We start from the raw sequence: 27,810 nt of genomic DNA on the forward strand, positions 1-27,810 counted from the left end.
GAATCCAGCTACAAGGAAGCTTGTCAAGTCAAGGGACAATGTATTTAAAGAGACAATACAAGTTACAGAAAAGCTGGATTTTGACATGCAGAGCACATGTGTCATTGGACATGCCAGTAGCTCGAGTTAGATCTGAACCTGGTATGGATCACAGGGTCCGCCCTAATTAGGTTGACAGTCATTAGGTCAGCCACTATTGGTCAACATGGCAAAGGTAGACATGATGAAAAGGTCAACAATACCAACTGAACCAGAGGCTACCAGCGTGGAAGTTCAACCGCAACAAAAGATCATCTGTTAGATCAAACATCGGTAAGTCACCCAGAAGAAATGATGAGGGATTTAAAAACATTACATACTGTGTGCCTAAGGAGATCCAAAAGCAACAGTCAAAGACTGATTGGTGTGAATCGAAGTCCACAACAGGAACAGAGACTTTTCAAGAGCTCGGAGTCCATAGTACAAATGACATCCAGCATCTAGACAGTGACAACAGTCCAAAAGTTCTGAATCAAGAGACTGTTACTTCAATTACTGCCCACCTATAGTGTATCTGCGCATAAGCGGCGCTAGGGCACACAGTGGTGCCGAGAATGAGGGGTAAGCAGGTACGTTTTACCTAGACCTGATGGAGAGGCCCAGAAGGGTCCCAAGAGCCCCCCAATCTCACCTGGCAGCAGCACTTTCAGCTCTTCTCCACACTGCTGTGTGCTGGGCAGCAGTGTGGCCAGGGAGGCACATGAAGTACTATTTCTTCAGTATTTTTTCCTAAGTATTCAGGGCCACGCCTCCCATTATTAGGCCACACACACCAAAAAGAGGGCATCCCAGGGCGCCATGATACTCAGTTTGGGAGCCACTGATATAACCCATCCAATGGATACTTATGTTTCAGTTTCACTATTAGCAAAATATATTTGCAATTGCTACAAGTATGTATCTCTCTTCACTATTACTCTGAGTGGATTCCGCGCTCATGTGTAATGTGTGTCAGAGATTGTGATACATGGTATATAAATAGGACAGAAAATCCACCACAAGATTCCACACAAAACCATCTAACAATTCTCACAGGAGCTGAAAGCAGCAGATTCCTGTGTTCACCTCAAAGGACTTCAGTGTTACTCTGTATAACCAAACCCTGTGTGTGTGCCAGGCTCAGCTGCCAGCGGGCTCGTAAATCACCCATCTACTTATAGTTATCTACCCATCTCCACAGTACAGATAATTGATGTGTCAACAATATTATTCAGGGTTTGGCAGCGCTCTGCTGTATAGTCTGGTGTGCCGGCAATAGGAAGAGAAACATATACTGGATGGAGCAGGGTCCTCAGCAGCACAGAGTAGGGATGTCAGGCTGCTGTCACACTGATACAGGAAGCCACAGGCTGAGAGTTATATAGTGGCAGGAGCAGGGTCACCAGCAGCACAGAGTAGGGATGTCAGGCTGCTGTCACACTGATACAGGAAGCCACAGGCTGAGAGTTATATAGTGGCAGGAGCAGGGTCACCAGCAGCACAGAGTAGGGATGTCAGGCTGCTGTCACACTGATACAGGAAGCCACAGGCTGAGAGTTATATAGTGGCAGGAGCAGGGTCCCCAGCAGCACAGAGTAGTGAGGTCAGGCTGCTGTCACACTGATACAGGAAGCCACAGGCTGAGAGTTATATAGTGGTAGGAGCAGGGTCCTCAGCAGCACAGAGTAGTGATGTCAGGCTGCTGTCACACTGATACAGAAAGCCACAGACTGAGAGTTATATAGTGGTAGGAGCAGGGTCCCCAGCAGTACAGAGTAGGGATGTCAGGCTGCTGTCACACTGATACAGGAAGCCACAGACTGAGAGTTATATAGTGGTAGGAGCAGGGTCTTCAGCAGCACAGAGTAGGGATGTCAGGCTGCTGTCACACTGATACAGGAAGCCACGGGCTGAGAGTTATATAGTGGCAGGAGCAGGGTCCCCAGCAGCACAGAGTAGTGATGTCAGGCTGCTGTCACACTGATACAGAAAGCCAAAGACTGAGAGTTATATAGTGGTAGGAGCAGGGTCCCCAGCAGTACAGAGTAGGGATGTCAGGCTGCTGTCACACTGATACAGAAAGCCACAGACTGAGAGTTATATAGTGGTAGGAGCAGGGTCACCAGCAGCACAGAGTAGGGATGTCAGGCTGCGGTCACACTGATACAGGAAGCCACAGGCTGAGAGTTATATAGTGGCAGGAGCAGAGTCCACAGCAGCACAGAGTAGGGATGTCAGGCTGCTGTCACACTGATACATGAAGCCACAGGCTGAGAGTTATATAGTGGAAGGAGCAGGGTCCCCAGCAGCACAGAGTAGTGATGTCAGGCTGCTGTCACACTGATACAGGAAGCCACAGACTGAGAGTTATATAGTGGCAGGATCAGGGTCCCCAGCAGCACAGAGTAGAGATGTCAGGCCGCTGTCACACTGATACAGGAATCTACAGACTGAGAGTTATATAGTGGCAGGAGCAGGGTCCCCAGCAGCACAGAGTAGGGATGTCAGGCTCCTGTCACACGGATACAGGAAGCCACAGGCTGAGAGTTATATAGTGGCAGGAGCAGGGTCCCCAGCAGCACAGAGTAGGGATGTCAGGCTGCTGTCACATTGATACAGGAAGCCACAGGCTGAGAGTTATATAGTGGTAGGAGCAGGGTCCCCAGCAGCACAGAGTAGGGATGTCAGGCTGCTGTCACACTGATACAGGAAGTCACAGACTGAGAGTTATATAATGGCAGGAGCAGGATCCCCAGCAGCACAGAGTAGGGATGTCAGGCTGCTGTCACACTGATACAGGAAGTCACAGACTGAGAGTTATATAATGGCAGGAGCAGGATCTCCAGCAGCACAGAGTAGTGATGTCAGGGATTTGAGATATAGATGCTAGAATAAAGAGGAACAAATGCATATTTATGTATATGGGCCCTCATTCCGAGTTGTTCGCTCGGTATTTTTCATCGCATCGCAGTGAAAATCCGCTTAGTACGCATGCGCAATGTTCGCACTGCGACTGCGCCAAGTATCTTTACTATGAAGAAAGTAATTTTACTCACGGCTTTTTCTTCGCTCCGGCGATCGTAATGTGATTGACAGGAAATGGGTGTTACTGGGCGGAAACACGGCGTTTCAGGGGCGTGTGGCTGAAAACGCTACCGTTTCCGGAAAAAACGCAGGAGTGGCCGGGGAAACGGTGGGAGTGCCTGGCCGAACGCTGGGTGTGTTTGTGACGTCAACCAGGAACGACAAGCACTGAACTGATCGCACAGGCAGAGTAAGTCTGGAGCTACTCTGAAACTGCTAAGTAGTTAGTAATCGCAATATTGCGAATACATCGGTCGCAATTTTAAGAAGCTAAGATTCACTCCCAGTAGGCGGCGGCTTAGCGTGTATAACTCTGCTAAATTCGCCTTGCGACCGATCAACTCGGAATGAGGGCCATGGTGCAGGACTGGGTCTGTGCTGGTGTAAGATTGCAGTTATTTGCATGATAACCACAGGACAGCTATTTCCATTAGAAGATACTTACATTTTTCATAGAAATAAATTCCTTGACTGAGTTGGCAATCAATCCTGGCATGGTGGCTACTCCGCTCTCTGGAATTGGTCTGTGGCCTTTGGCTAAGGGAGATACCATCTAGACATGGAAAACACACAGCATGTGAGAATTTTAAATAACAGTAATTCTTTTCAGAATCAAGAAGGAAATATTGAATATTCTTAGCGCTGTACACTGATCACATTACCTGGGTGAGGTCTTAGCATGGAGAGATCATCCCATAACACACATCAGTGATATATACAGTTATGTGCAATCTTAGAGACATTTTTCATAGCATTAAATTTCAACCCGCCATCTTGTGTGGGCTAAATAGAGAGAATACACTATAAATATGATACTAATACATCATACCAGGGCAGAGGCACTCATTCCTCCAGCAGACTCCCCAAATATAGTGACAGAGTTGGGGTCCCCTCCAAAATCTGCGATGTTCCCCTGAACCCACCGGAGCGCCTGCATCTGATCCAAGAATCCGTAGTTTTCCGGTAACTTCTGATCGCCAGAACTAGGACAGAGAAACACCGTCCGTTACATCACCTCTTACCAATATACAGAGCTGATTATCTATTAGAGCAGGAGATCTCAGCTCTAACCACCCAGCATCCACAGTAGGTCATGTTTTCAGGATTTCTGTCTGTGGAAATAGGTGGGATAATTACTGACCATCATAAATTATTTGTTATGCACACCAGTGCCTGCAGGAATGTACTGGTGTCTGAACTGTTATGCACACCAGTGCCTGCAGGAATGTACTGGTGTCTGAACTGTTATGCACACCAGTGCCTGCAGGAATGTACTGGTGTCTGAACGGATAGGGATGCAAAACAAATGAACTCACAGACAGACTGGGGAATATGACATTACGTACACAGAAGGTGATAGGGTAACAAAATAAACACAAAGTGAACAGAGAAGCCCAGAGGCTAAGAAACTGGGTGTCTCCCTATTATTAGGAATGCTCAGATGAAAAAAGCAAGATGTTGTGTTTTAATACGTAGAGAACCCGAAATGCTGTTGCTAAGGGCAACAGCAAAACCCTAAAGGGTTACCAACGGGTGTGGCAGTAAACTCCTTGGTCAGAGATGGAATGATAGACACAAGGAGAGTCTCCACAATCCTAATCCTCACTTGCAGTGCACAGGTTCAGCTTACTGCCACTAAACTGACCCCTGACACCTAGCACAGTGAGACAGGATTTAGGCAGGCAGTCTGAGAATACAGCCGCAAACCTGCTAAGTTCACAGAGTAGCAAAAGAACCCCAGCAGGTTAAACGACTGACTCCAGTCTTACTGCTAGGTCTGGATTGGCAGAGTGTAGTACCAAATCCCCAGGCCTATTTGCAGTAAGCAACAACAAATACAAAGCTACACAGTACTGGCTAACTTTCAGGAACTGACTAACCAACAAAGATTCAGCAGCATCTGCTTAACCTGAGAAGAGACCTTATAAAGCAGGTGCTGTCCACGCCCCACTCAGACCTCACAGACTGTGAGCACAAAAACCAGCACCGAATCCCCTGCCGTGCACAGAGCCTGTAACCACTGCACAGCAAAAGACCCGAACCGGAGTATCAGCTGCGCTCAAGTTACTCCGCTAGCACTTGTCTCCCGGTTGCCATGACGACGTGGCAGCACAGGGCAGGAGACCCTAACATTATTTCACCTGTACAGGTTCAAAGACATCCAGAAAACATGACCTGTTGGGGGTACTTGTGTTGAGATCCATCACATTAGTGTAACCCTCCCCCCCCCCTTTAATCCCAGGGGTATATGGGCTACCTACAATACCGTTAGTGTGCCTCCACCCAAGTATTGGTAAGTATTTATGGGCCTACACTACTTGGGAATACCCATGTGTAAATGATACCAACGGAATGTAATGGTGCAATAAGAATTTGGTACAACAAGAGTACACAGTTATAGAAACCAATAGTGGTGTTTATTTTCCACTGACCACTTTAGCCGGCCTTTTCTCAATAACCTCTAACACGTTCAAGCTAGAATCACAGTAACATGATATACAGATATTTATAATGGTTTGATGTATTCTGAGTAAATCATAGATGCCTACCTTGCCGCACCATCTTCCGGGAGGCTGCAGCGTGGTAGGCTAATGGGGGCGTGTCCGGCAGCAACGTGGGCGGTCCTGGGGCGTGGCCGATGGGGAAAGTGAGCAGTCTGGAGGCGTGGCACCATAGTTGCATCATCGTAGCCCCACCCCCGATAGACAGTGCAGAGAAAACAGGCACTGTACAGCAGGCAGCGGAGCTACGATGACAGCTGAGGGGGAGTGCCGGGGCTGCCAGTAAAAGCGGGACACTCGCCCACCTTTCCGGGGGGGGCGGGAGGGCCGGTATCCGGACTCCAGGTCGATAGCACAAAGGTCGACACACTTTAGGTCAACGCCAATTGGTCGACACACCTTGAGTCAACACGGACAAAAGGTCTACATGGACAAAAGGTCGACAGGAACAAGGTCAACATGGAAAAAGGTCGACATGAGTTTTTCACGATTTTTGTCTTTTTTTTTAACCTTTTCATACTTAACGATCCACGTGGACTACGATTGGAACGGTAAAGTGTGCCGAGCGAAGCGAAGGCACCATGCCCGAAGCATGGCGAGCGAAGCGAGCCATGCGAGGGGACGCGGTGCACTAATTGGGGTCCCCGGTCACTCTACAAAGAAAACGACACAAAAAAAGCATAAAAAACTCATGTCGACCTTTCTAAAATCTGCGATGTTCCCCTGAACCCACCGGAGTGCCTGTATCTGATCCAAGAATCCGTAGTTTCCCGGTAACTTCTGATCGCCAGAACTAGGACAGAGAAACACCGTCAGTTACATCACCTCTTACCAATTTACAGAGCTGATTATCTATTAGAGCAGGATATCTCAGCTCCAACCACCCAGCATCCACAGTAGGTCATGTTTTCAGGATTTCTGTCTGTGGAAATAGGTGGGATAATTACTGACCCACATAAATTATTTCACCTGTACAGGTTCAAAGACATCCAGAAAACATGACCTGTTGGGGGTACTTGTGTTGAGATCCATCGCATTAGTGTAACCCCCACCCCCCTCCCCTTTTAATCCGAGGGGTATATGTACTCCCCCGACTCCCTGCTCCGCAGACTGGCGCTGGGAAGCGCTATTTCTGCTGCAGCCTCCTGAATGCCTGTCACTGGGAACACTGCCTCCTGGATCCACCCCTTAGCTGCCAATCAATCTGCTGCTCTGCCTCCAGCTGCTCCTACATGTTGGGCTTGCAGCGGCTGGTCACCTCTACAGCTCCACCCCAGGCTGGGCGTGTGCGCAGGGAGTATTTCATCTCCAAAGTCCTGCACCAACAGCCCTGAGCTCCGCCTCTGCCACACCACCGCTGATGCAGGGACACTGCTTCACATGTCACAGCAGCTGACCAGGACTACAGGCTGCACACTACGGAAGCTGGCTGCTGGCTCTGAATCTGCGCACGTGCGATGCTGGCATCGCCCACTTCAACCGCTGCCATCACCAGATGTCACAGCTCCCCGGCTGCTGTGATCTCCAGTGGGGCGGCCAGTGAGCAGGTATAGCCGTCAGTGAACTACAATTTATAATAGGGACATCACAGCTCCAGCTGTGTTCCCAGCTTCCTCTCCGGCATCACTCCCCCTCCCCCTGTGCCCAGCAAGATGTTACAGCTCCACTGCTTAGCACACAGGGGGGGGGGGGGGGGGGTGAGTCCGGGAGGGAGGGATCAGGAGACTGCTGTCAGCTGTGACTGACAGCTCTTATATATCTCCCTCTCCTAGAGGTCACGTGACCCCTCCTGAGGCATAGTTGCCGACTTCTGGGCTGCTCTCTCCGGGAGAGAGCAGCCCGTCGGCTCAGCAGGGGGGGGCGGGCAGTGAGGTGACGTGACAGGGGGGCGGACCAGAGACGGAATGGGGCGTGGCTTCTGGGCAGCGCCATTTAAGCCACACCCCACTGTGTAATGCCGCGATTACCGGCATTATACAGCAGGGGGCGTGGTTACGATGACGCCATTCAACAAGAATCGCGTCATCACCTGCCCAGACCGCCCACTTTACTCGTTAAGTGGGCGGCTGGCAGGGGGTGACCCCCGTAAATCGGGAGACTTGCCTGCTCTTCCGGGGGGCCGGGAGGGTCACCCGTTTTTTGGGAGCCTCCCGGCCATTCCGGGAGGGTAGGCAAGTATGTCCTGAGGTGATGCCCCACCCACTGGCAATCACCCCACTGAATGATTGACAGCTAGGAGCAGAAGGATTTGTTTGAAATTTTCACTGGCCACCAATGTGTACATTAATAGGTTTACACAGAATATATATTTTAGCATGTATATGAATACATATCAATACAAATACATATAACTGGGGTACATAGTACATACATGAATTATTTTTCCTTTTTACATTGTCTACCTTGTGTTACAACAGAGAGAACAATTTAAAGTGTAAATATATAAATTATACATATAAAGTTACCTCACTTTTACCTATTTCTGTTCACATATATATATATATATATATATATATATATATATATTGTGACAAGAACACTGGGATAGTGTTTGAGGGCAGGTATATTTGTCCCAGGTTCTTGTCTTACATGTTTTAGAAAATGTTAACTTCTAGGAAAAATGCTTTTTGTTTTGTCTGAACCTTTTCAGTTTGCTGTAAAAGCTGGGTAAAGGCTCTGAGAGAGAGATAAGGCGAGTTCTAGACATTGGGCCCAGTTCGGGTCTTTGGCCTCACAGAGGGCTAATCAGGGTTTCAGCTGTGTAAGAGTGATATAGTGCTTCTAACCTGATTAGTATGGGCAGACTGCCTGGGAAGGCTGCAGGATCTGTGTGTGAGAGACACGCTTTCTGATGCAAGTAAGCTATACAGTATGTACTGAAGAACTCTGTGTTTTGTTTAGTGACAGTTAGGAACATCTTATGTTTAGTTAGTGCCGGACAGGCAAGGTATTTTTATTTTGGGGTTTGTTTTATTTTCTGTTTCAATAAAACTGGCCGGGGTCAGTTGTACCAGAAACTGGACTTGTGTTGTTCCTCAGCTGCTGCGTGCTGCCATATTCCCCAGGAAAAGGCACCTTGCACCCCTACAGTGTTACAACTTGGTGGAGAATGCGAGCAGGCCATTCTGCGCATAAGTGAAAGCAGCAGCTTTGTGAGGCCTGCAGAAAACGGTGGTTTATGCAGATACAGCCCAGTGTGAAGTTACTGAGACTCACCCCTGAGGGTTTGATATATGTCCTGGGTGAAAGCAGCTGCAAAGCCACCTGAAAAATCTGTTGACATGGAGGATCTGCTTAAAGCCTTGCTGCAAGCTACAGCGGCTCAGCAGGAGGCCAACCGACAGCAGCAGGTGGCAATGGAGGAAAATTGGAGACTACAGCGTCAGGATAGAGAGGCCTTAGCAGAAGTGGTGCAGAGACTTGCAGCTCGGGTTGGAGATGTGGCCGTCAGTGCTCCAACCAGCTCTAGTTCTATACGAGCCAGTCACTTCCTGCAGAAAATGACAGAGGCTGATGATGTGGAGGCCTATCTGACCACGTTTGAAAGGACTGCCGAGCGTGAGAACTGGCCGAAAGCACAGTGGGCCAGTCTGCTGGCACCTTTCCTGTCAGGTGAGCCCCAAAAAGCTTACTTTGATTTAAGCCCTGCTGAGGCTCGGGACTATGATAAACTAAAGACTGAGATCCTGACCCGCCTGGGAGTCACGCTGTCAGTACGAGCGCAACGGGTGCACCGTTGGCTGTACGCCATGGAGAAGCCTCCGCGCTCCCAGATGCACGACCTTATTCAGCTAACAAAAAAATGGCTGCAGCCAGAGACATTAACTGGTCCCCAGATGGTGGAAAGAGTCGTCATGGACCGCTACTTGAGATCTTTGCCCATGGTCCTGCGCAAGTGGGTGAGCCATGGAAACCCGGGTACTGCTGACCAATTAGTGGACATGGTAGAGAGGTATTTGGCAGCAGAGGAACTACTGATGACCACCCAGCAACCCATAGATCCTCGACAGCGCCCTTCAGTAAAGACTGGTAAGACTGTTCCGTGGGAAAACGTTGCTGGGCGGTTAAGAGAACGCAAGGCTGGAGAGACTGTAAACACTGGCCCTGGAAACAGGCCAATGGGGCTAGAACGGTCTATGCTGCCCAAATGGGTTGATAATCGTGTGGTTAAATGTTTTAGGTGTGGTATGCCAGGTCATGTTATTGCCAATTGCCCAGTCACGCAAGAACCCATGCAATGTGATGCTGCCTTTGAATGTCGCAGAATGTCTTTCTTTGCTAGGTTAGCCTGTACTGTGGTACCTTCACCTGAGCTGGAAAAACAAATGTGTGATGTGTTCTTAGAAGGTAACCGGGTAGAGGCCTTGCTAGATTCAGGAAGTTTAGTTACCCTCGTGAAAGCTGGGTTAGTGAACCCCTTAAAGGTCCAGCAAATACCTATTGGGGTAACTTGCATACATGGGGATACCCAATATTATGCCACTGCTGAGGTGAATATAGAAACTTGTTGTGGGTCAGCAATGGTTAAAGTGGGACTGGTCCCTACCTTGGTGCATGAGGCCATAATAGGGAGGGATTTTCCTCATTTTTGGAAACTGTGGGAATCACGGTTATCAACAGATGTGAGAAGTAAAAAGCCAGTTGATAATACCGGTGATTTTTTGGATGTACGTGGGTCTTCGGAACTTTCTGGCCCTTTGCCTTTTGCTAGTTTGGCTGGGGAAGTGACAGATGGGGAGTCCAGTGAGGACCCTCTTGCCGGGAACAGAGACATAGTAGTTAGAACTGAAAGCGTGCCTGACCTGGAGGTAAAGAAGGATCTGTTTGCGTCTGAACAGTTAAAGGATCCTACCTTAATAAAGGCTAGAGAGAATGTTAAGATTGTTAATGGGGAACCTGTGGTACCAGGTGACAGGGTTACGTATCCCCACATGGCCATCTGTAATGAGCTCTTGTACCACATTGTCAAAAGGGGTGAGGATGTGGTGGAACAGCTGGTAGTTCCCCAGCCTTATCGGAGAACGGTACTAGATTTAGCTCATAGTCACGTTACCGCAGGACATTTAGGGGCAGAAAAAACCACTGAAAGAGTTTTACAAAGGTTCTTTTGGCCAGGGGTTTATAAAGAAGTGTCTGAATATTGTTCTTCCTGTCCTGAATGCCAGTATCATGCCCCTAGACCCCATTTCAGGAGCCCACTAGTTCCCATGCCTATTATAGAGGTCCCGTTTGACAGAATAGCCATGGATCTCGTGGGGCCCTTGTTAAAGTCTGCTCGGGGCCATCAGTATATCCTGGTAATTATGGACTATGCCACTCGATATCCTGAGGCTGTCCCTTTACGCACTATCACAACCAAGGCGATAGCTAGGGAGCTGGTGCAGGTATTTAGTAGAGTGGGAATACCAAAAGAAATTTTGACTGACCAAGGTACTCCATTTATGTCAAGGATCATGAAAGAATTGTGCAAGTTATTTAAGGTCACTCACCTCAGGACGTCCATCTACCATCCCCAAACTGACGGGTTGGTGGAAAGGTTTAATAAAACATTAAAAAGTATGTTAAAAAAGGTTGTTGAGAGAGATGGGAAAAACTGGGATTGTTTGTTGCCCTACTTGTTAATGGCCATCAGAGAAGTTCCTCAGTCCTCTACGGGGTTTTCTCCATTTGATTTGTTGTATGGTAGACACCCCAGAGGGCTGTTGGATGTTGCCAAAGAGACGTGGGAAGGACAGCCCACTCCTTATAGAAGCATTATTGAGCATGTAACACAAATGCAGGATAGGATTGCAGCCGTGGTACCTGTTGTCAGAGAGCACATGGAACAGGCCCAAAGTGCTCAACAGAGGGTCTATAACCGGAGTGCCAAGATACGGGAATTTGCTCCTGGAGATAGAGTTCTTGTTTTGGTACCCACTGTGGAAAGCAAATTCCTAGCTAAATGGCAGGGTCCATTTGAGATTAGGGAAAAAGTGAATGAGGTTAATTACAAAGTATACCAGCCGGGAAAGAGAAAACCCGAACAGATCTACCATGTTAACTTAATCAAACCCTGGAAAGATAGGTTGTCTCTGTCAGCGGAGCCTTGCCCTTCGGTGTCTTCACCCCGGTTGCTTCCCGCAGTGAAGGTGTCAGAGACATTATCAGCTGATCAGAACAATCAGGTTAAAGAATTTCTCATCCAAAATAGGGAGGTATTTTCAGAGCTGCCTGGCCGAACGACCATAATAAAACATGACATTGTCACAGAACCAGGGGTCAGGGTTCATTTAAAGCCATATAGGATTCCTGAAGCTCAGCGAGAAGCTATTTCTAAGGAAGTTAAAACCATGTTAGAACTTGGAGTCATAGAGGAGTCTAACAGTGAGTGGTCCAGTCCCATAGTGCTCATCCCGAAGCCCGACGGTAGCATACGCTTCTGTAATGACTTTCGTAAGTTAAATGAGGTGTCCAAGTTTGACGCATACCCCATGCCCCGTGTGGATGAGCTTGTAGAAAGGCTGGGAACAGCCAGGTTTTTCACCACATTGGACCTGACCAAAGGTTACTGGCAAATACCTTTATCTGATAGCGCCAAAGAAAAAACAGCCTTTTCGGTTCCGGAGGGGCTGTACCAGTATAAGATGTTACCCTTTGGGTTGCATGGGGCTCCAGCAACCTTTCAACGGGCGATGGATAAAATTTTGAGGCCCCATAGAAAATATGCAGCTGCCTATTTGGATGATGTGGTAATTCACAGTACAGACTGGGGGTCACATTTGGTTAAAGTACAAGCAGTACTGGACTCAATCAGAGAGGCAGGGTTAACTGCTAACCCAAAGAAGTGCTGCCTCGCAATGGAGGAGGTCAAATACTTGGGCTTCACCATAGGCAGAGGTCTGATTAGGCCCCAATTGAATAAAGTTGATGCTATTCAAAACTGGCCTCGTCCAGTGAATAAAAAACAGGTAAGGGCTTTTTTGGGAATTACTGGGTACTATAGACGGTTTATTCCTAATTTTGCGACCACAGCGGTGCCGTTGTCAGACCTTACCAAAGGGAAGCAGTCAAATGTGGTGAAATGGAACCCTGATGCAGAAAAGGCGTTCCAAGCGTTAAAAGTGGCTTTGTGTTCACAACCGGTGTTGATAACACCAGATTTTTCAAAAGAATTTGTGGTACAGACAGATGCCTCAGAGGTAGGGATAGGTGCTGTGCTGTCCCAAACCAGAGATGGGGACGAACACCCTATCATTTATTTGAGTAGGAAACTCAATGAGCATGAAAAAAGGTATGCCATTGTGGAAAAGGAGGCTTTGGCCATTAAGTGGGCACTAGATACCTTGAGATATTACCTCTTGGGTAGACAATTCAGACTAGTGACAGACCATGCCCCTTTAAAATGGATGTATGTAAATAGAGGCAAGAATGCTCGTGTAACTAGATGGTTTCTAGCGTTGCAGGACTTTAAGTTTACTGTCGAACATAGACCGGGAACACAATTGGCCAACGCAGATGCATTGTCTCGCATCTTCTGTTTGGGGGCTACAAGTGTTCCGGCCCCTAGGTCGAAACAGGGGAGGGGGATATGTGACAAGAACACTGGGATAGTGTTTGAGGGCAGGTATATTTGTCCCAGGTTCTTGTCTTACATGTTTTAGAAAATGTTAACTTCTAGGAAAAATGCTTTTTGTTTTGTCTGAACCTTTTCAGTTTGCTGTAAAAGCTGGGTAAAGGCTCTGAGAGAGAGATAAGGCGAGTTCTAGACATTGGGCCCAGTTCGGGTCTTTGGCCTCACAGAGGGCTAATCAGGGTTTCAGCTGTGTAAGAGTGATATAGTGCTTCTAACCTGATTAGTATGGGCAGACTGCCTGGGAAGGCTGCAGGATCTGTGTGTGAGAGACACGCTTTCTGATGCAAGTAAGCTATACAGTATGTACTGAAGAACTCTGTGTTTTGTTTAGTGACAGTTAGGAACATCTTATGTTTAGTTAGTGCCGGACAGGCAAGGTATTTTTATTTTGGGGTTTGTTTTATTTTCTGTTTCAATAAAACTGGCCGGGGTCAGTTGTACCAGAAACTGGACTTGTGTTGTTCCTCAGCTGCTGCGTGCTGCCATATTCCCCAGGAAAAGGCACCTTGCACCCCTACAGTGTTACAACATATATATATATATATATATATATGTTAATCCTCTAATTAGGGTTACATTAGATAATAGCCACAAACCTCTTCTTTTTGAAACCTTTAGCAACATTTACAAATACATTTCCAGTTATTTCCCCTTTATTATAATGCTGCATGCAAAGATGAAGTATTAACCAGAAGTCACCCTTGTTAGTACTTCTGAACATTTCTCTAGTCTGGGTATTTATAATACAGGGCGAATGTTCTCCTACACTCACTTACCCAGCTTCATTACTCCCATTGCCAAGGCTTTCACACCTCACACCTCACTCCTGTCTCTGCAATGCATGCATCTAGCTGCACTCCAGTGCCTCTACACTGCCACTCACCTCTCATATCCCTCAGAAACCATATCTTCACCCTACCTCTTCTTCCAGCTACCACCCCATTTCTCTCCTACACTTTGCTTCCAAACTAATCAGTGTACAGGCTCCCCTCCCTTAGCATTGGTGGCCCAGTTTTCTCCTGACTCTAGACAAGTTCCTCCAATGCCGGCCACAACCTCTCATCCCTTTCCATTCATGACACGGCTTTATCCAGACTCTATATAAAAGTTCCTCCAATGCAGGACACACTTCCTTTCCCTTGGCATTCATGGCACTGCTCTATCATGGCTTCTCTCCTGACTCTACATAGGGTCCCCCAGTTACCACCACAGCATTCATGGCACTGTTCTCTCCTGGTTCTTCTCCTGACACCAGGGCTGTAACTGGGGGGAGCTAAGGGGATCTCTCCTATGTCGGCTTTTGTCTTAAATGCTCTTATTTGCCATGCAGTGCTGTGACTAGCGTGCAGTGCACCGTACAAGCTGTAGAAGCGCACTGTGCTCCCAGTTAGCAGTATCAACCTCCGCTTTGCCTCCCAGATGTGGGTATTTGGTGTAGCTTATAGGGAGGTGTAGTACAGTGATATAGTGTACCATATAGGGTATGTAGTCTAGTAATGTATTGCAGTATATAGGGGCATGTAGTGCACTGATGTGGTGTAGTATATAAGGGGATGTAGCATAGTGATGTAGTGCAGCATATAGGGTATGTAGTGCAGTGCATAGAGGTATGTAGTGTAGTGATGCAGTTCAGCATGTAGGAGATGTATTATAGCAGCTGTGGCCAACCTGTGGCTCTTGAGCCGCATGCGGCTCTTTCTTTATTCAAAGGTGGCTCCCGACACGCTAAGTCACTTGACCTCAACAGATCTGGAAACCAGTGCACTGTAGCCAGACATGCAGCAGCACTAAAAGGACTAAGAACTGAGGGTGCCAGATACTAAAGGTGAGACATACAGAAGACACACAAGTGTCTGCTGCAATGCCACGAGCTGGTTTGGGGAGGGGGGGGGGGGCTGTAGTGACTCACGAGGGTGGGCTATAGTCATAGAAGGGGGAGCTGGTTGGAGTGACACATGGGGAAGCTGGCTGGAATGACAAGAGAATGCTGGCTGAAGGATATTATGTGAATCTGGCTTCTTCGATATATTTTATGTGGACCTGTCTTTTTTTAATTCTTTTATGTAGAAGTGTTTTTTTTTATGTATTTTATGTTGGATCGTCTTTAAAGATTTATTTTATGGGGATCTTGTTTTTAAAATGTATTTTATACCAGGGGCAAGGCCTAGCAGGCACAAGGCCACACCCCATTTTTATATGCATGCCTTTGGCTCAATGTCGGCTCTTTGATGTACCTAACATGGGCCCTCATTCCGAGTTGATCGGTCGGTATTTTTCATCGCATCGCAATGAAAATCCGCTTAGTACGCATGCGCAATATTCGCACTGCGACTGCGCCAAGTAATTTAACAATGAAGATAGTATTTTTACTCACGGCTTTTTCATCGCTCCGGCGATCGTAATGTGATTGACAGGAAATGGGTGTTACTGGGCGGAAACACGGCGTTTTAGGGGCGTGTGGATGAAAACGCTACCGTTTCCGGAAAAAACGCAGGAGTGGCTGGAGAAACGGAGGAGTGTCTGGGCGAACGCTGGGTGTGTTTGTGACGTCAAACCAGGAACGACAAGCACTGAACTGATCGCACAGGCAGAGTAAGTCTGAAGCTACTCTGAAACTGCTAAGTAGTTTGTAATCGCAATATTGCGATTACATCGGTCGCAATTTTAAGAAGCTAAGATACACTCCCAGTAGGCGTAGGCTTAGCGTGTGTAACTCTGCTAAATTCGTCTTGCGACCGATCAACTCGGAATGAGGGCCATGATTTTTTGGCTCTTTGTCTCTGACTGGTTGGCCACCCCTGTAGTATAGTGATGTAGTGCAGTAGATAGGGGAATGTAGTGCAGTGATGAAGTGTTATGATATAGTGCAATGTACACACACAGGAGCATGTAGTTGAACATGCTCGTGGGGCATGTAACACATATAGGGTATTTGAGGCACATAGGGGAATATTGGCCCTCATTCCGAGTTGATCGGTCGCAAGGCGATTTTAGCAGAGTTACACACGCTAAGCCGCCGCCTACTGGGAGTGAATCTTAGCTTCTTAAAATTGCGAACGATGTATTCGCAATATTGCGATAACAAGCTACTTAGCAGTTTCAGAGTAGCTCCACACTTACTCGGCATCTGCGATCAGTTCAGTGCTTGTCGTTCCTGGTTTGACGTCACAAACACACCCAGCGTTCGCCCAGACACTCCCCCGTTTCTCCGGCCACTCCTGCGTTTTTTCCGGAAACGGTAGCGTTTTCATCCACACGCCCCTAAAACGCTGTGTTTCCGCCCAGTAACACCCATTTCCTGTCAATCACACTACGATCGCCGGAGCGATGAAAAAGCCGTGAGTAAAAATACTATCTTCATTGTAAAATTACTTGGCGCAGTCGCAGTGCGAATATTGCGCATGCGTACTAAGCGGATTTTCACTGCGATGCGATGAAAAATACCGAGCGAACGACTCGGAATGAGGGCCCTTGTCCAGTAGAATCCCCTTTTTGCCAAATTCTTGATAATCTGATAATTTTAGCCTGATAGTTTTTTTGGTGCTTTGTTTTTTTGGGGGGTAAGGGCGCCAAATTACTGCCTTTCCCCGGGTGACGAAAATCCTATGTTCGGCCCTGCTGACACTACATTGGTATTCCAGTGCCGGCCACAGCATTTATGGCACTGCTCTCTTCTGGTTCCTCTCCTGACTATACATAGGGTTCTCCAGTGCCAGCCACAGACACTACATAGGTCCCAAAAACGGGTGTAGTATGGTTTGCCGGCGGTCGGGGTCCCAGCGACCAGCATACCGGTGCCGGAATCCCGACCGCCGGCATACCGACAGCTGGGCGAGCGCAATTGAGCCCCTTGCAGGCACGCGCACCCCTGTGTGACAGCAATTTGGTGACCAATAGTTCATTGTGGTGTTTAAAATTATTTTTATTGTATTTCAAAGGACGCCGGCCATGTGTGTGTGTGTGTGTGTGTGTGTGTGTGTGTGTGTGTGTGTGTGTTTTGTTTTTATTGTTTTATGTGATATTGTGGGAATAAAAAAAAAGAGTGTTATAAAAAGGATTCTGGTATGACAGCGCTTCATTAGTTTTTGCGTTTTCTTTCGATTCAATTAGTGATGAGCGGGTTCGGTTCCTCGGAATCCGAACCCGCCCGAACTTCAGATTTTTTTACACGGGTCCGAGCAGGCTCGGATCCTCCCGCCTTGCTCGGTTAACCCGAGCGCGCCCGAACGTCATCATCCCGCTGTCGGATTCTCGCGAGGCTCGGATTCTATCGCGAGACTCGGATTCTATATAAGGAGCCGCGCGTCGCCGCCATTTTCACACGTGCATTGAGATTCATAGGGAGAGGACGTGGCTGGCGTCCTCTCCATTTAGATTAGAAGAGAGAGAGTGAGAGTGAGACACTTGATTTACTGGAGCTTAGGAGTACTCAGAGAGTGCAGAGTTTACTAGTGACTGACCAGTGACCACCAGTGCAGTTTTATTATATTATTATTTAATATAATCCGTTCTCTGCCTGAAAAAAAACGATACACAGTGACACAGTAACAGTATACCATATCTGTGCTCAGCCTCAGTGTGCTGCATCATCTATGTATATCTGACTGTGCTGAGTGCTCAGTGCTCACACAGCTTAATTGTGGGGGAGACTGGGGAGCAGTAGCAGGAGTACATATTATTTAACAGTGCACACTTTTGCTGCCAGAGTGCCACTGCCAGTGTGACTGACCAGTGACCACTGTCTGACCACCAGTATATTGTGATTGTCTGCCTGAAAAAGTTAAACACTCGTCGTGTGGTGTTTTTATTCTATAAACGCATTCTGCTGACAGTGTCCAGCAGGTCCGTCATTAATTATATAATATATACCTGTCCGGCTGCAGTAGTGATATATATATATATTTTTTATATCATTATCATCCAGTCTATATTAGTAGCAGACGCAGTACGGTAGTCCACGGCTGTAGCTACCTCTGTGTCGGAAGTCGCTCGTCCATCCATAATTGTATACCACCTACCTGTGGTTTTTTTTTTTCTATCTTCTTGATACTAGTAGCTTACTTTAGGAGTCTGCAGTGCTGACAGTGTCCAGCAGGTCCGTCATTATAATATATACCTGTCCGGCTGCAGTAGTGATATATATATATTTTTTATATCATTATCATCCAGTCTATATTAGCAGCAGACGCAGTACGGTAGTCCACGGCTGTAGCTACCTCTGTGTCGGCAGTCGCTCATCCATCCATAATTGTATACCACCTACCTGTGTTTTTTTTTTTCTATCTTCTTGATACTACTAGTAGCTTACTTTAGGAGTCTGCAGTGCTGCTGACAGTGTCCAGCAGGTCCGTCATTATATAATATATACCTGTCCGGCTGCAGTAGTGATATATATATATTTTTTATATCATTATCATCCAGTCTATATTAGCAGCAGATGCAGTACGGTAGTCCACGGCTGTAGCTACCTCTGTGTCGGCAGTCGCTCGTCCATCCATAATTGTATACCACCTACCTGTGTTTTTTTTTTTCTATCTTCTTGATACTACTAGTAGCTTACTTTAGGAGTCTGCAGTGCTGCTGACAGTGTCCAGCAGGTCCGTTATTATATAATATATACCTGTCCGGCTGCAGTAGTGATATATATATATTTTTTATATCATTATCATCCAGTCTATATTAGCAGCAGACGCAGTACGATAGTCCACAGCTGTAGCTACCTCTGTGTCGGCAGTCGCTCGTCCATCCATAATTGTATACTAGTATCCATCCATCTCCATTGTTTTCCTGAGGTGCCTTTTAGTTGTGCCTATTAAAATATGGAGAACAAAAATGTTGAGGTTCCAAAAATAGGGAAAGATCAAGATCCACTTCCACCTCGTGCTGAAGCTGCTGCCACTAGTCATGGCCGAGACGATGAAATGCCATCAACGTCGTCTGCCAAGGCCGATGCCCAATGTCATAGTACAGAGCATGTAAAATCCAAAACACCAAATATCAGTAAAAAAAGGACTCAAAAATCTAAAATAAAATTGTCGGAGGAGAAGCGTAAACTTGCCAATATGCCATTTACCACACGGAGTGGCAAGGAACGGCTGAGGCCCTGGCCTATGTTCATGGCTAGTGGTTCAGCTTCACATGAGGATGGAAGCACTCAGCCTCTCGCTAGAAAAATAAAAAGACTTAAGCTGGCAAAAGCACAGCAAAGAACTGTACGTTCTTCGAAATCACAAATCCACAAGGAGAGTCCAATTGTGTCGGTTGCGATGCCTGACCTTCCCAACACTGGACGTGAAGAGCATGCGCCTTCCACCATTTGCACGCCCCCTGCAAGTGCTGGAAGGAGCACCCGCAGTCCAGTTCCTGATAGTCAGATTGAAGATGTCAGTGTTGAAGTACACCAGGATGAGGAGGATATGGGTGTTGCTGGCGCTGGGGAGGAAATTGACCAGGAGGATTCTGATGGTGAGGTGGTTTGTTTAAGTCAGGCACCCGGGGAGACACCTGTTGTCCGTGGGAGGAATATGGCCGTTGACATGCCTGGTGAAAATACCAAAAAAATCAGCTCTTCAGTGTGGAGGTATTTCATCAGAAATGCGGACAACAGGTGTCAAGCCGTGTGTTGCCTTTGTCAAGCTGTAATAAGTAGGGGTAAGGACGTTAACCACCTCGGAACATCCTCCCTTATACGTCACCTGCAGCGCATTCATCATAAGTCAGTGACAAGTTCTAAAACTTTGGGCGACAGCGGAAGCAGTCCACTGACCAGTAAATCCCTTCCTCTTGTAACCAAGCTCACGCAAACCACCCCACCAACTCCCTCAGTGTCAATTTCCTCCTTCCCCAGGAATGTCAATAGTCCTGCAGGCCATGTCACTGGCAATTCTGACGAGTCCTCTCCTGCCTGGGATTCCTCCGATGCATCCTTGCGTGTAACGCCTACTGCTGCTGGCGCTGCTGTTGTTGGTGCTGGGAGTCGATGGTCATCCCAGAGGGGAAGTCGTAAGACCACTTTTACTACTTCCACCAAGCAATTGACTGTCCAACAGTCCTTTGCGAGGAAGATGAAATATCACAGCAGTCATCCTGCTGCAAAGCGGATAACTGAGGCCTTGGCAGCCTGGGCGGTGAGAAACGTGGTTCCGGTATCCATCATTACTGCAGAGCCAACTATAGACTTGTTTGAGATACTGTGTCCCCGGTACCAAATACCATCTAGGTTCCATTTCTCAAGGCAGGCGATACCGAAAATGTACACAGACCTCAGAAAAAGACTCACCAGTGTCCTAAAAAATGCAGTTGTACCCAATGTCCACTTAACCACGGACATGTGGACAAGTGGAGCAGGGCAGACTCAGGACTATATGACTGTGACAGCCCACTGGGTAGATGTATTGACTCCCGCCGCAAGAACAGCAGCGGCGGCACCAGTAGCAGCATCTCGCAAACGCCAACTCGTTCCTAGGCAGGCTACGCTTTGTATCACCGCTTTCCAGAATACACACACAGCTAAAAACCTCTTACGGCAACTGAGGAAGATCATCGCAGAATGGCTTACCCCAATTGGACTCTCCTGTGGATTTGTGGCATCGGACAACGCCAGCAATATTGTGTGTGCATTAAATCTGGGCAAATTCCAGCACGTCCCATGTTTTGCACATACCTTGAATTTGGTGGTGCAGAATTATTTAAAAAACGACAGGGGCGTGCAAGAGATGCTGTCGGTGGCCAGAAGAATTGCGGGACACTTTCGGCGTACAGGCACCACGTACAGAAGACTGGAGCAACACCAAAAACGCCTGAACCTGCCCTGCCATCATCTGAAGCAAGAAGTGGTAACGAGGTGGAATTCAACCCTCTATATGCTTCAGAGGTTGGAGGAGCAGCAAAAGGCCATTCAAGCCTATACAATTGAGCACGATATAGGAGGTGGAATGCACCTGTCTCAAGCGCAGTGGAGAATGATTTCAACGTTGTGCAAGGTTCTGCAACCTTTTGAACTTGCCACACGTGAAGTCAGTTCAGACACTGCCAGCCTGAGTCAGGTCATTCCCCTCATCAGGCTTTTGCAGAAGAAGCTGGAGACATTGAAGGAGGAGCTAACACAGAGCGATTCCGCTAGGCATGTGGGACTTGTGGATGGAGCCCTTAATTCGCTTAACAAGGATTCACGGGTGGTCAATCTGTTGAAATCAGAGCACTACATTTTGGCCACCGTGCTCGATTCTAGATTTAAAACCTACCTTGGATCTCTCTTTCCGGCAGACACAAGTCTGCTGGGGTTCAAAGAACTGCTGGTGAGAAAATTGTCAAGTCAAGCGGAACGCGACCTGTCAACATCTCCTCCTTCACATTCTCCCGCAACTGCGGGTGCGAGGAAAAGGCTCAGAATTCCGAGCCCACCCGCTGGCGGTGATGCAGGGCAGTCTGGAGCGACTGCTGATGCTGACATCTGGTCCGGACTGAAGGACCTGACAAGGATTACGGACATGTCGTCTACTGTCACTGCATATGATTCTCTCCCCATTGAAAGAATGGTGGAGGATTATATGAGTGACCGCATCCAAGTAGGCACGTCAGACAGTCCGTACTTATACTGGCAGGAAAAAGAGGCAATTTGGAGGCCCTTGCACAAACTGGCTTTATTCTACCTAAGTTGCCCTCCCACAAGTGTGTACTCCGAAAGAGTGTTTAGTGCCGCCGCTCACCTTGTCAGCAATCGGCGTACTAGGTTACATCCAGAAAATGTGGAGAAGATGATGTTCATTAAAATGAATTATAATCAATTCCTCCGTGGAGACATTGACCAGCAGCAATTGCCTCCACAAAGTACACAGGGAGCTGAGATGGTGGATTCCAGTGGGGACGAATTGATAATCTGTGAGGAGGGGGATGTACACGGTGATATATCGGAGGATGATGATGAGGTGGACATCTTGCCTCTGTAGAGCCAGTTTGTGCAAGGAGAGATTAATTGCTTCTTTTTTGGTGGGGGTCCAAACCAACCCGTCATTTCAGTCACAGTCGTGTGGCAGACCCTGTCACTGAAATGATCGGTTGGTTAAAGTGTGCATGTCCTGTTTATACAACATAAGGGTGGGTGGGAGGGCCCAAGGACAATTCCATCTTGCACCTCTTTTTTCTTTCATTTTTCTTTGCGTCATGTGCTGTTTGGGGAGTAGTTTTTTGAAGGGCCAGCCTGCGTGACACTGCAGTGCCACTCCTAGATGGGCCAGGTGTTTGTGTCGGCCACTTGGGTCGCTTATCTTAGTCACACAGCTACCTCATTGCGCCTCTTTTTTTCTTTGCGTCATGTGCTGTTTGGGGAGTAGTTTTTTGAAAGGCCAGCCTGCGTGACACTGCAGTGCCACTCCTAGATGGGCCAGGTGTTTTTGTCGGCCACTTGGGTCGCTTATCTTACTCACACAGCTACCTCATTGCGCCTCTTTTTTTCTTTGCGTCATGTGCTGTTTGGGGAGTAGTTTTTTGAAGGGCCAGCCTGCGTGACACTGCAGTGCCACTCCTAGATGGGCCAGGTGTTTTTGTCGGCCACTTGGGTCGCTTATCTTACTCACACAGCTACCTCATTGCGCCTCTTTTTTTCTTTGCGTCATGTGCTGTTTGGGGAGTAGTTTTTTGAAGGGCCAGCCTGCGTGACACTGCAGTGCCACTCCTAGATGGGCCAGGTGTTTGTGTCGGCCACTTGGGTCGCTTATCTTAGTCACACAGCTACCTCATTGCGCCTCTTTTTTTCTTTGCGTCATGTGCGGTTTGGGGAGTAGTTTTTTGAAAGGCCAGCCTGCGTGACACTGCAGTGCCACTCCTAGATGGGCCAGGTGTTTTTGTCGGCCACTTGGGTCGCTTATCTTACTCACACAGCTACCTCATTGCGCCTCTTTTTTTCTTTGCGTCATGTGCTGTTTGGGGAGTAGTTTTTTGAAGGGCCAGCCTGCGTGACACTGCAGTGCCACTCCTAGATGGGCCAGGTGTTTGTGTCGGCCACTAGGGTCGCTTATCTTAGTCACACAGCTACCTCATTGCGCCTCTTTTTTTCTTTGCGTCATGTGCTGTTTGGGGAGTAGTTTTTTGAAAGGCCAGCCTGCGTGACACTGCAGTGCCACTCCTAGATGGGCCAGGTGTTTGTGTCGGCCACTTGGGTCGCTTAGCTTACTCACACAGCTACCTCATTGCGCCTCTTTTTTTCTTTGCGTCATGTGCTGTTTGGGGAGTGTTTTTTGGAAGGGCCATCCTGCGTGACACTGCAGTGCCACTCCTAGATGGGCCAGGTGTTTGTGTCGGCCACTTGGGTCGCTGAGCTTAGTCATCCAGCGACCTCGGTGCAAATTTTAGGACTAAAAATAATATTGTGAGGTGTGAGGTGTTCAGAATAGACTGAAAATGAGTGGAAATTATGGTTATTGAGGTTAATAATACTTTGGGATCAAAATGACCCCCAAATTCTATGATTTAAGCTGTTTTTTAGGGTTTTTTGAAGAAAAAAAAACTGAATCCAAAACACACCCGAATCCGACAAAAAAAATTCGGTGAGGTTTTGCCAAAACGCGTTCGAACCCAAAACACGGCCGCGGAACCGAACCCAAAACCAAAACACAAAACCCGAAAAATTTCCGGTGCTCATCACTAGATTCAATGGAGATTGGGGGCGGGATGTACTAAAGGGAAAATGCAGTAAAACACCCGTTTTCGGGAGTTTTACAGCATTTCTTATGTACTAACCCCCAGCCGCCAGGATTTAGGTGCGGAGGGTAACGCCAGCTTTGGTTGGCGTTACCCCGTAGAAGCCTGTGGGCATCCTTTCGCACCCATCCTGAGGAATCCAATCGGATCCCCCACTCGCCCCCCTGTGTACCTGAGATGTCTTGTCCCAGCCACTGCCTGCCTGACGGGGCTGTTGGAGGAGGGCGGCAGCAGCATTCAGTTAATGCCGCAGCTGCGCCGTACAGGGACATCCTCTCCCGGCCCCTAGGCTGTGCTGATTGGTTCAGCCTGTGCTGACAGCAGCAGGGGAGGAGCGGAATCTCTGTCCCTCCTGCCCCCGGAGCGCAGATAAACAGCCGGCGTCCTTCCTTCTCCACAAATACAGCAGCATCCGGCATCGCAAATGACAGCGCCTGGTTTTGTTTGTTTATACTACATAGGTCATCCATTCATGGCACTGCTCTCTCCTGGTTCTTCTCCAGTCACTACATAAGTCATCCAGTGCCAGCTACAGCCTCCCCTTCGCTTCCTGTATCTGCTGGGATTCCCGTTTCTGTAGTCTGTGGCCTTCTGCCGCTAGATTGTAAACTCTCAGTAGCAGGGCTCTCTGCCTCATGTCTACACCTCACTTATTTTACGTACAATGCACATCTGCTTTGATTTTTTTATTCTGCAGAATTTGATGGCGCTGTACAAAAAAACAATGAATACTCGTGTAACAGTTATGTCATTCGTGTGTTACATGCAATATATGACTTACCTGAGGAAACCCATGAGCCCCATCCGATACTGGATGGAGACAACAGTAACATTTTCATAGGCGCTTAATGCTGCGTCCTGAAACATCAGCCCCGCTCCCATCACCAAGCCGCCTCCATGTATAAACACCATCACCTGGACGCAGACAAGAAATGTACCATTACATAGGCATTATTCAGTGACATGTCCATAAAGTGTCGGACTGGGGTATGAAGGGCCCACCGGGGGAATGCAGTTATAGGAGCCCATACTTAGGGGTGTGGCCATACTACAAAGGGGTGTGGCCAGCCTCCACATAGGCTTGAAATACACAATAGTTTAGTGCAGTGTAATGCAACATATCTACCATGTATAATACAAGTGCGCAGTCTGGAACCTGATCCCTAGAGGAAGGAGTGGGCCCTCAGGCAGTGGGGCCTACCGGTGGTTTCCCTGGTACCGCTGTGGGCCAGTCCGCCCCTGTGTCCATATCTTATCTCTTCACCCAGCAATCTGCCCCTAACAGGAGGATAAGGAAGCTACACGCTTGAGCATTTTATACACTGTAAGTACCCGGGAAGTAAAAACAGCATACTATGCAGCACTTTGCAATGAGACCCACCACGGCCCTAACTGTGCGAGTTTGCTTATTCTCCCTGTACTTGCGTGAATTTTTTCCTCCTGGTTCTCCGGTTTCCTCCCACAATCCAAAAGTATACTTGTAGGTTAATTTTCTCCCGACAACAAAAAAAAATGCAAGTACATATTGCGGATGGATCTTCTACTTTATCCACTCTGTATGCTCCATATAAAGAGTTATATATACGCAGAGATCTGTCTGATTCCCGACGAACCACCTACATCAGGCTGGTGCAAGTGTGCACTGATAAAGATGGAGAACTAGAGATGTGCGCCGACCCACATGTTTTAGGTTTAGATTTGATTCTAAATTTGTAGTCGGGCTTTTGTTTTGCCAAACTGCCCTCAAGTGTTTTGAATCTTTTTCTTAAAATAAAAAAACCTGCTAAAATCATGTAATTTGGGCCTATTTGTGTTCTTACAGTATCATTGACCTCAGTAAACTTAATTTCCACTTGACCACCTCACAGCTTATAATATTGTTTTCACCAATATTGGCTAAAGACTGCAGCTAGCTGGCTGGTTGCTAAGCGACAGAGCAGCCTGCACAGACACGTGGCAGTTTATAGCACATCTATGAGACATTGCCACACAGGATTGACAGAAAAGTGGTGCAAAATGGATTTGTCCTTGGGCTCTCCCACCCACCCTTATGTTGGATATTAAAAAGGCTATGCACAGTTTAACAAACCAAGCACTTCACTAACAGGGACTGATACTTTTGTGGCTGAAGTGCTTGGTTTGTTTAGGCACCCACAAAACAAGCTACCAATGGGATTAAGGCAGCCGAGCAAGCAGTGCTGTCAATAATTTCTCCAGTGGCAAGATGTCATAATTATTAACCTCATTCTCACACTCGGTGTTTACATCATCCTCACACAATATTGATTCATACCCGCTAGAATCCACCATTACAGAAGTCTCTGCAATTGCCAGTAAAGGTCTTCCTCATGGAATTTGTCATATTTTCCACATTTTGGAGGAAGTAGCCTCCTACGCCGATCGCTGACAAGGTTCCCGGCTGTGCTGAAAACTCTTCTGACTACACACTGGAGAGCGGGAAGCTCAAGCAATGCAAAGTGAGTTTGTACAAGGGCCTCTAAATTGTCTTTTTTTCCCTTTCAGTACTCAAATGGACTCTGTGACATGCCTATTTGTACGTGGTCATTTAAGTAATACTCCACCATTCCATGAATAGTGACTGTATCAGGTGAATTAACGGTAGAGGTGTCACTGATTTTGTGCAATTCTTTTAGACCCAAACAAAATGTTGTGTTGTGTGGACTCCTTTGCATCACCAGTGGGTCTTTTGGGAAAGCTCAGTTTTTTCCTGGCGGCAGCAGTTGCCGGAAAAACTGAAGGAGGATATGTTGTTGTGTCATGTGCCACTTGAGCTGACAACTTGCTCACCATGAGCTCTTTGCATCTCAAAAGACCTGGGTCCGTTGGAAAGAAAGACACGGCATACAACTTAAACCTAGGATCAAGCATGGTTGCCAAAATGTAGTGATATGATTTCAAGATACTGACAACCCTTGGATCCTGGCGAAGCAGATAAAGTACATGATCTACAGGTCAGACATACTTAGCGGAATCACTTTGTTTCATCTCCTCCTTCAATTTCTCTAGCTGCTTTTCCAGAAGACTAAGCAGGGTCATCACCTGACTCAAGCTATCAGTGTCTGAACTCACTTCACAAGCGACTCCTTTGAATAGTTTCAGTACCTTGTTCAAGACAGAAAGTATACCCCACTGCACTGGACTAAGGTACATCCATCCTCCTCTCCCAATGTCATGGTTTGTTGTATAGCTTTGCAGTTTTTCCATCAGCTGAAGCATATAAATAAAAGAATTCTACTATATTACTACCTCTTGCTTCAGTTGTTGGCAGGCAAATTAAATTGTTCTTGCAGTTGCTGCAAACTTCTACATGCAGCTGCTGAATGCCAAACAGCCAAACATGTCCCAACATTTTTCAGGCCAGACAGCTTCTCCTGCACGCCCCTGTATTTTTTATTTTTTTTAAAGCCCTGTACCACTAGGTTTATCATGTGAGCAAGACAGGGAACGTGTTGGAATTCACCCAGCTGTAATGCTCTCAAAATATTTGTGGCATTTTTAGAAATCACAAATCATGATTAGAGTCCAAGTGGGATAAGCTACATATGTTGCTATGACATCCCTTAGTTTTTTTAAAAGGTTTTCAGCAGTATGCTTCTTAGTGAAGCCGGTGATGCAGAGTAGCCTGCCTCTGAATGAGCTGGTATTGTTTGTTAAATAATGCTTCTGCTGTAATTCACCCACCCAGAGATCAGTTTACAGTCATGTAATCTTTAGTTTGCACAGTTCCACTTGACAACATATCTATTGTTAAGTGGACTTTGGCATTTTTAGGCCAATTATTGGTTTTTTTTTAACTTTCTGATACAGACAGACAAAGAATTGCTTTTTGGGTAAAATGGAACGGAGGCGGAGAGAAGGGAGCTAGCTGATGCTGGA

At 47.3% G+C, this 27,810-nt stretch overlaps 1 protein-coding gene across 7 annotated transcripts in view; it reads right to left on the bottom strand.

Moving 5' to 3' along the window:
* The window catches only part of LOC134969748 (fatty acyl-CoA hydrolase precursor, medium chain-like), an 88,204-nt gene that overhangs the window by 23,115 nt on the left and 37,279 nt on the right, over positions 1–27,810 (bottom strand). For 2 of the 7 annotated variants that reach the window (XM_063945903.1, XM_063945900.1), the window contains exons 4-7: positions 24,695–24,828; positions 6,337–6,396; positions 3,932–4,085; positions 3,548–3,655 (exon numbers count right to left, since the gene is read on the bottom strand). In XM_063945903.1, coding sequence (XP_063801973.1) covers positions 3,548–3,655; positions 3,932–4,085; positions 6,337–6,396; positions 24,695–24,828 — 456 coding nt within the window. Of the gene's footprint in view, positions 1–3,547; positions 3,656–3,931; positions 4,086–6,336; positions 6,397–18,935; positions 19,025–24,694; positions 24,829–27,810 lie in introns of those variants that run through there. The other 5 variants (XM_063945901.1, XM_063945905.1, XM_063945906.1 and 2 more) reach the window with 5 other exon arrangements.

Source organism: Pseudophryne corroboree, chromosome 11 (genome assembly GCF_028390025.1).
Source record: "Pseudophryne corroboree isolate aPseCor3 chromosome 11, aPseCor3.hap2, whole genome shotgun sequence".
NCBI classification, from domain to species: Eukaryota; Metazoa; Chordata; class Amphibia; order Anura; family Myobatrachidae; genus Pseudophryne; species Pseudophryne corroboree.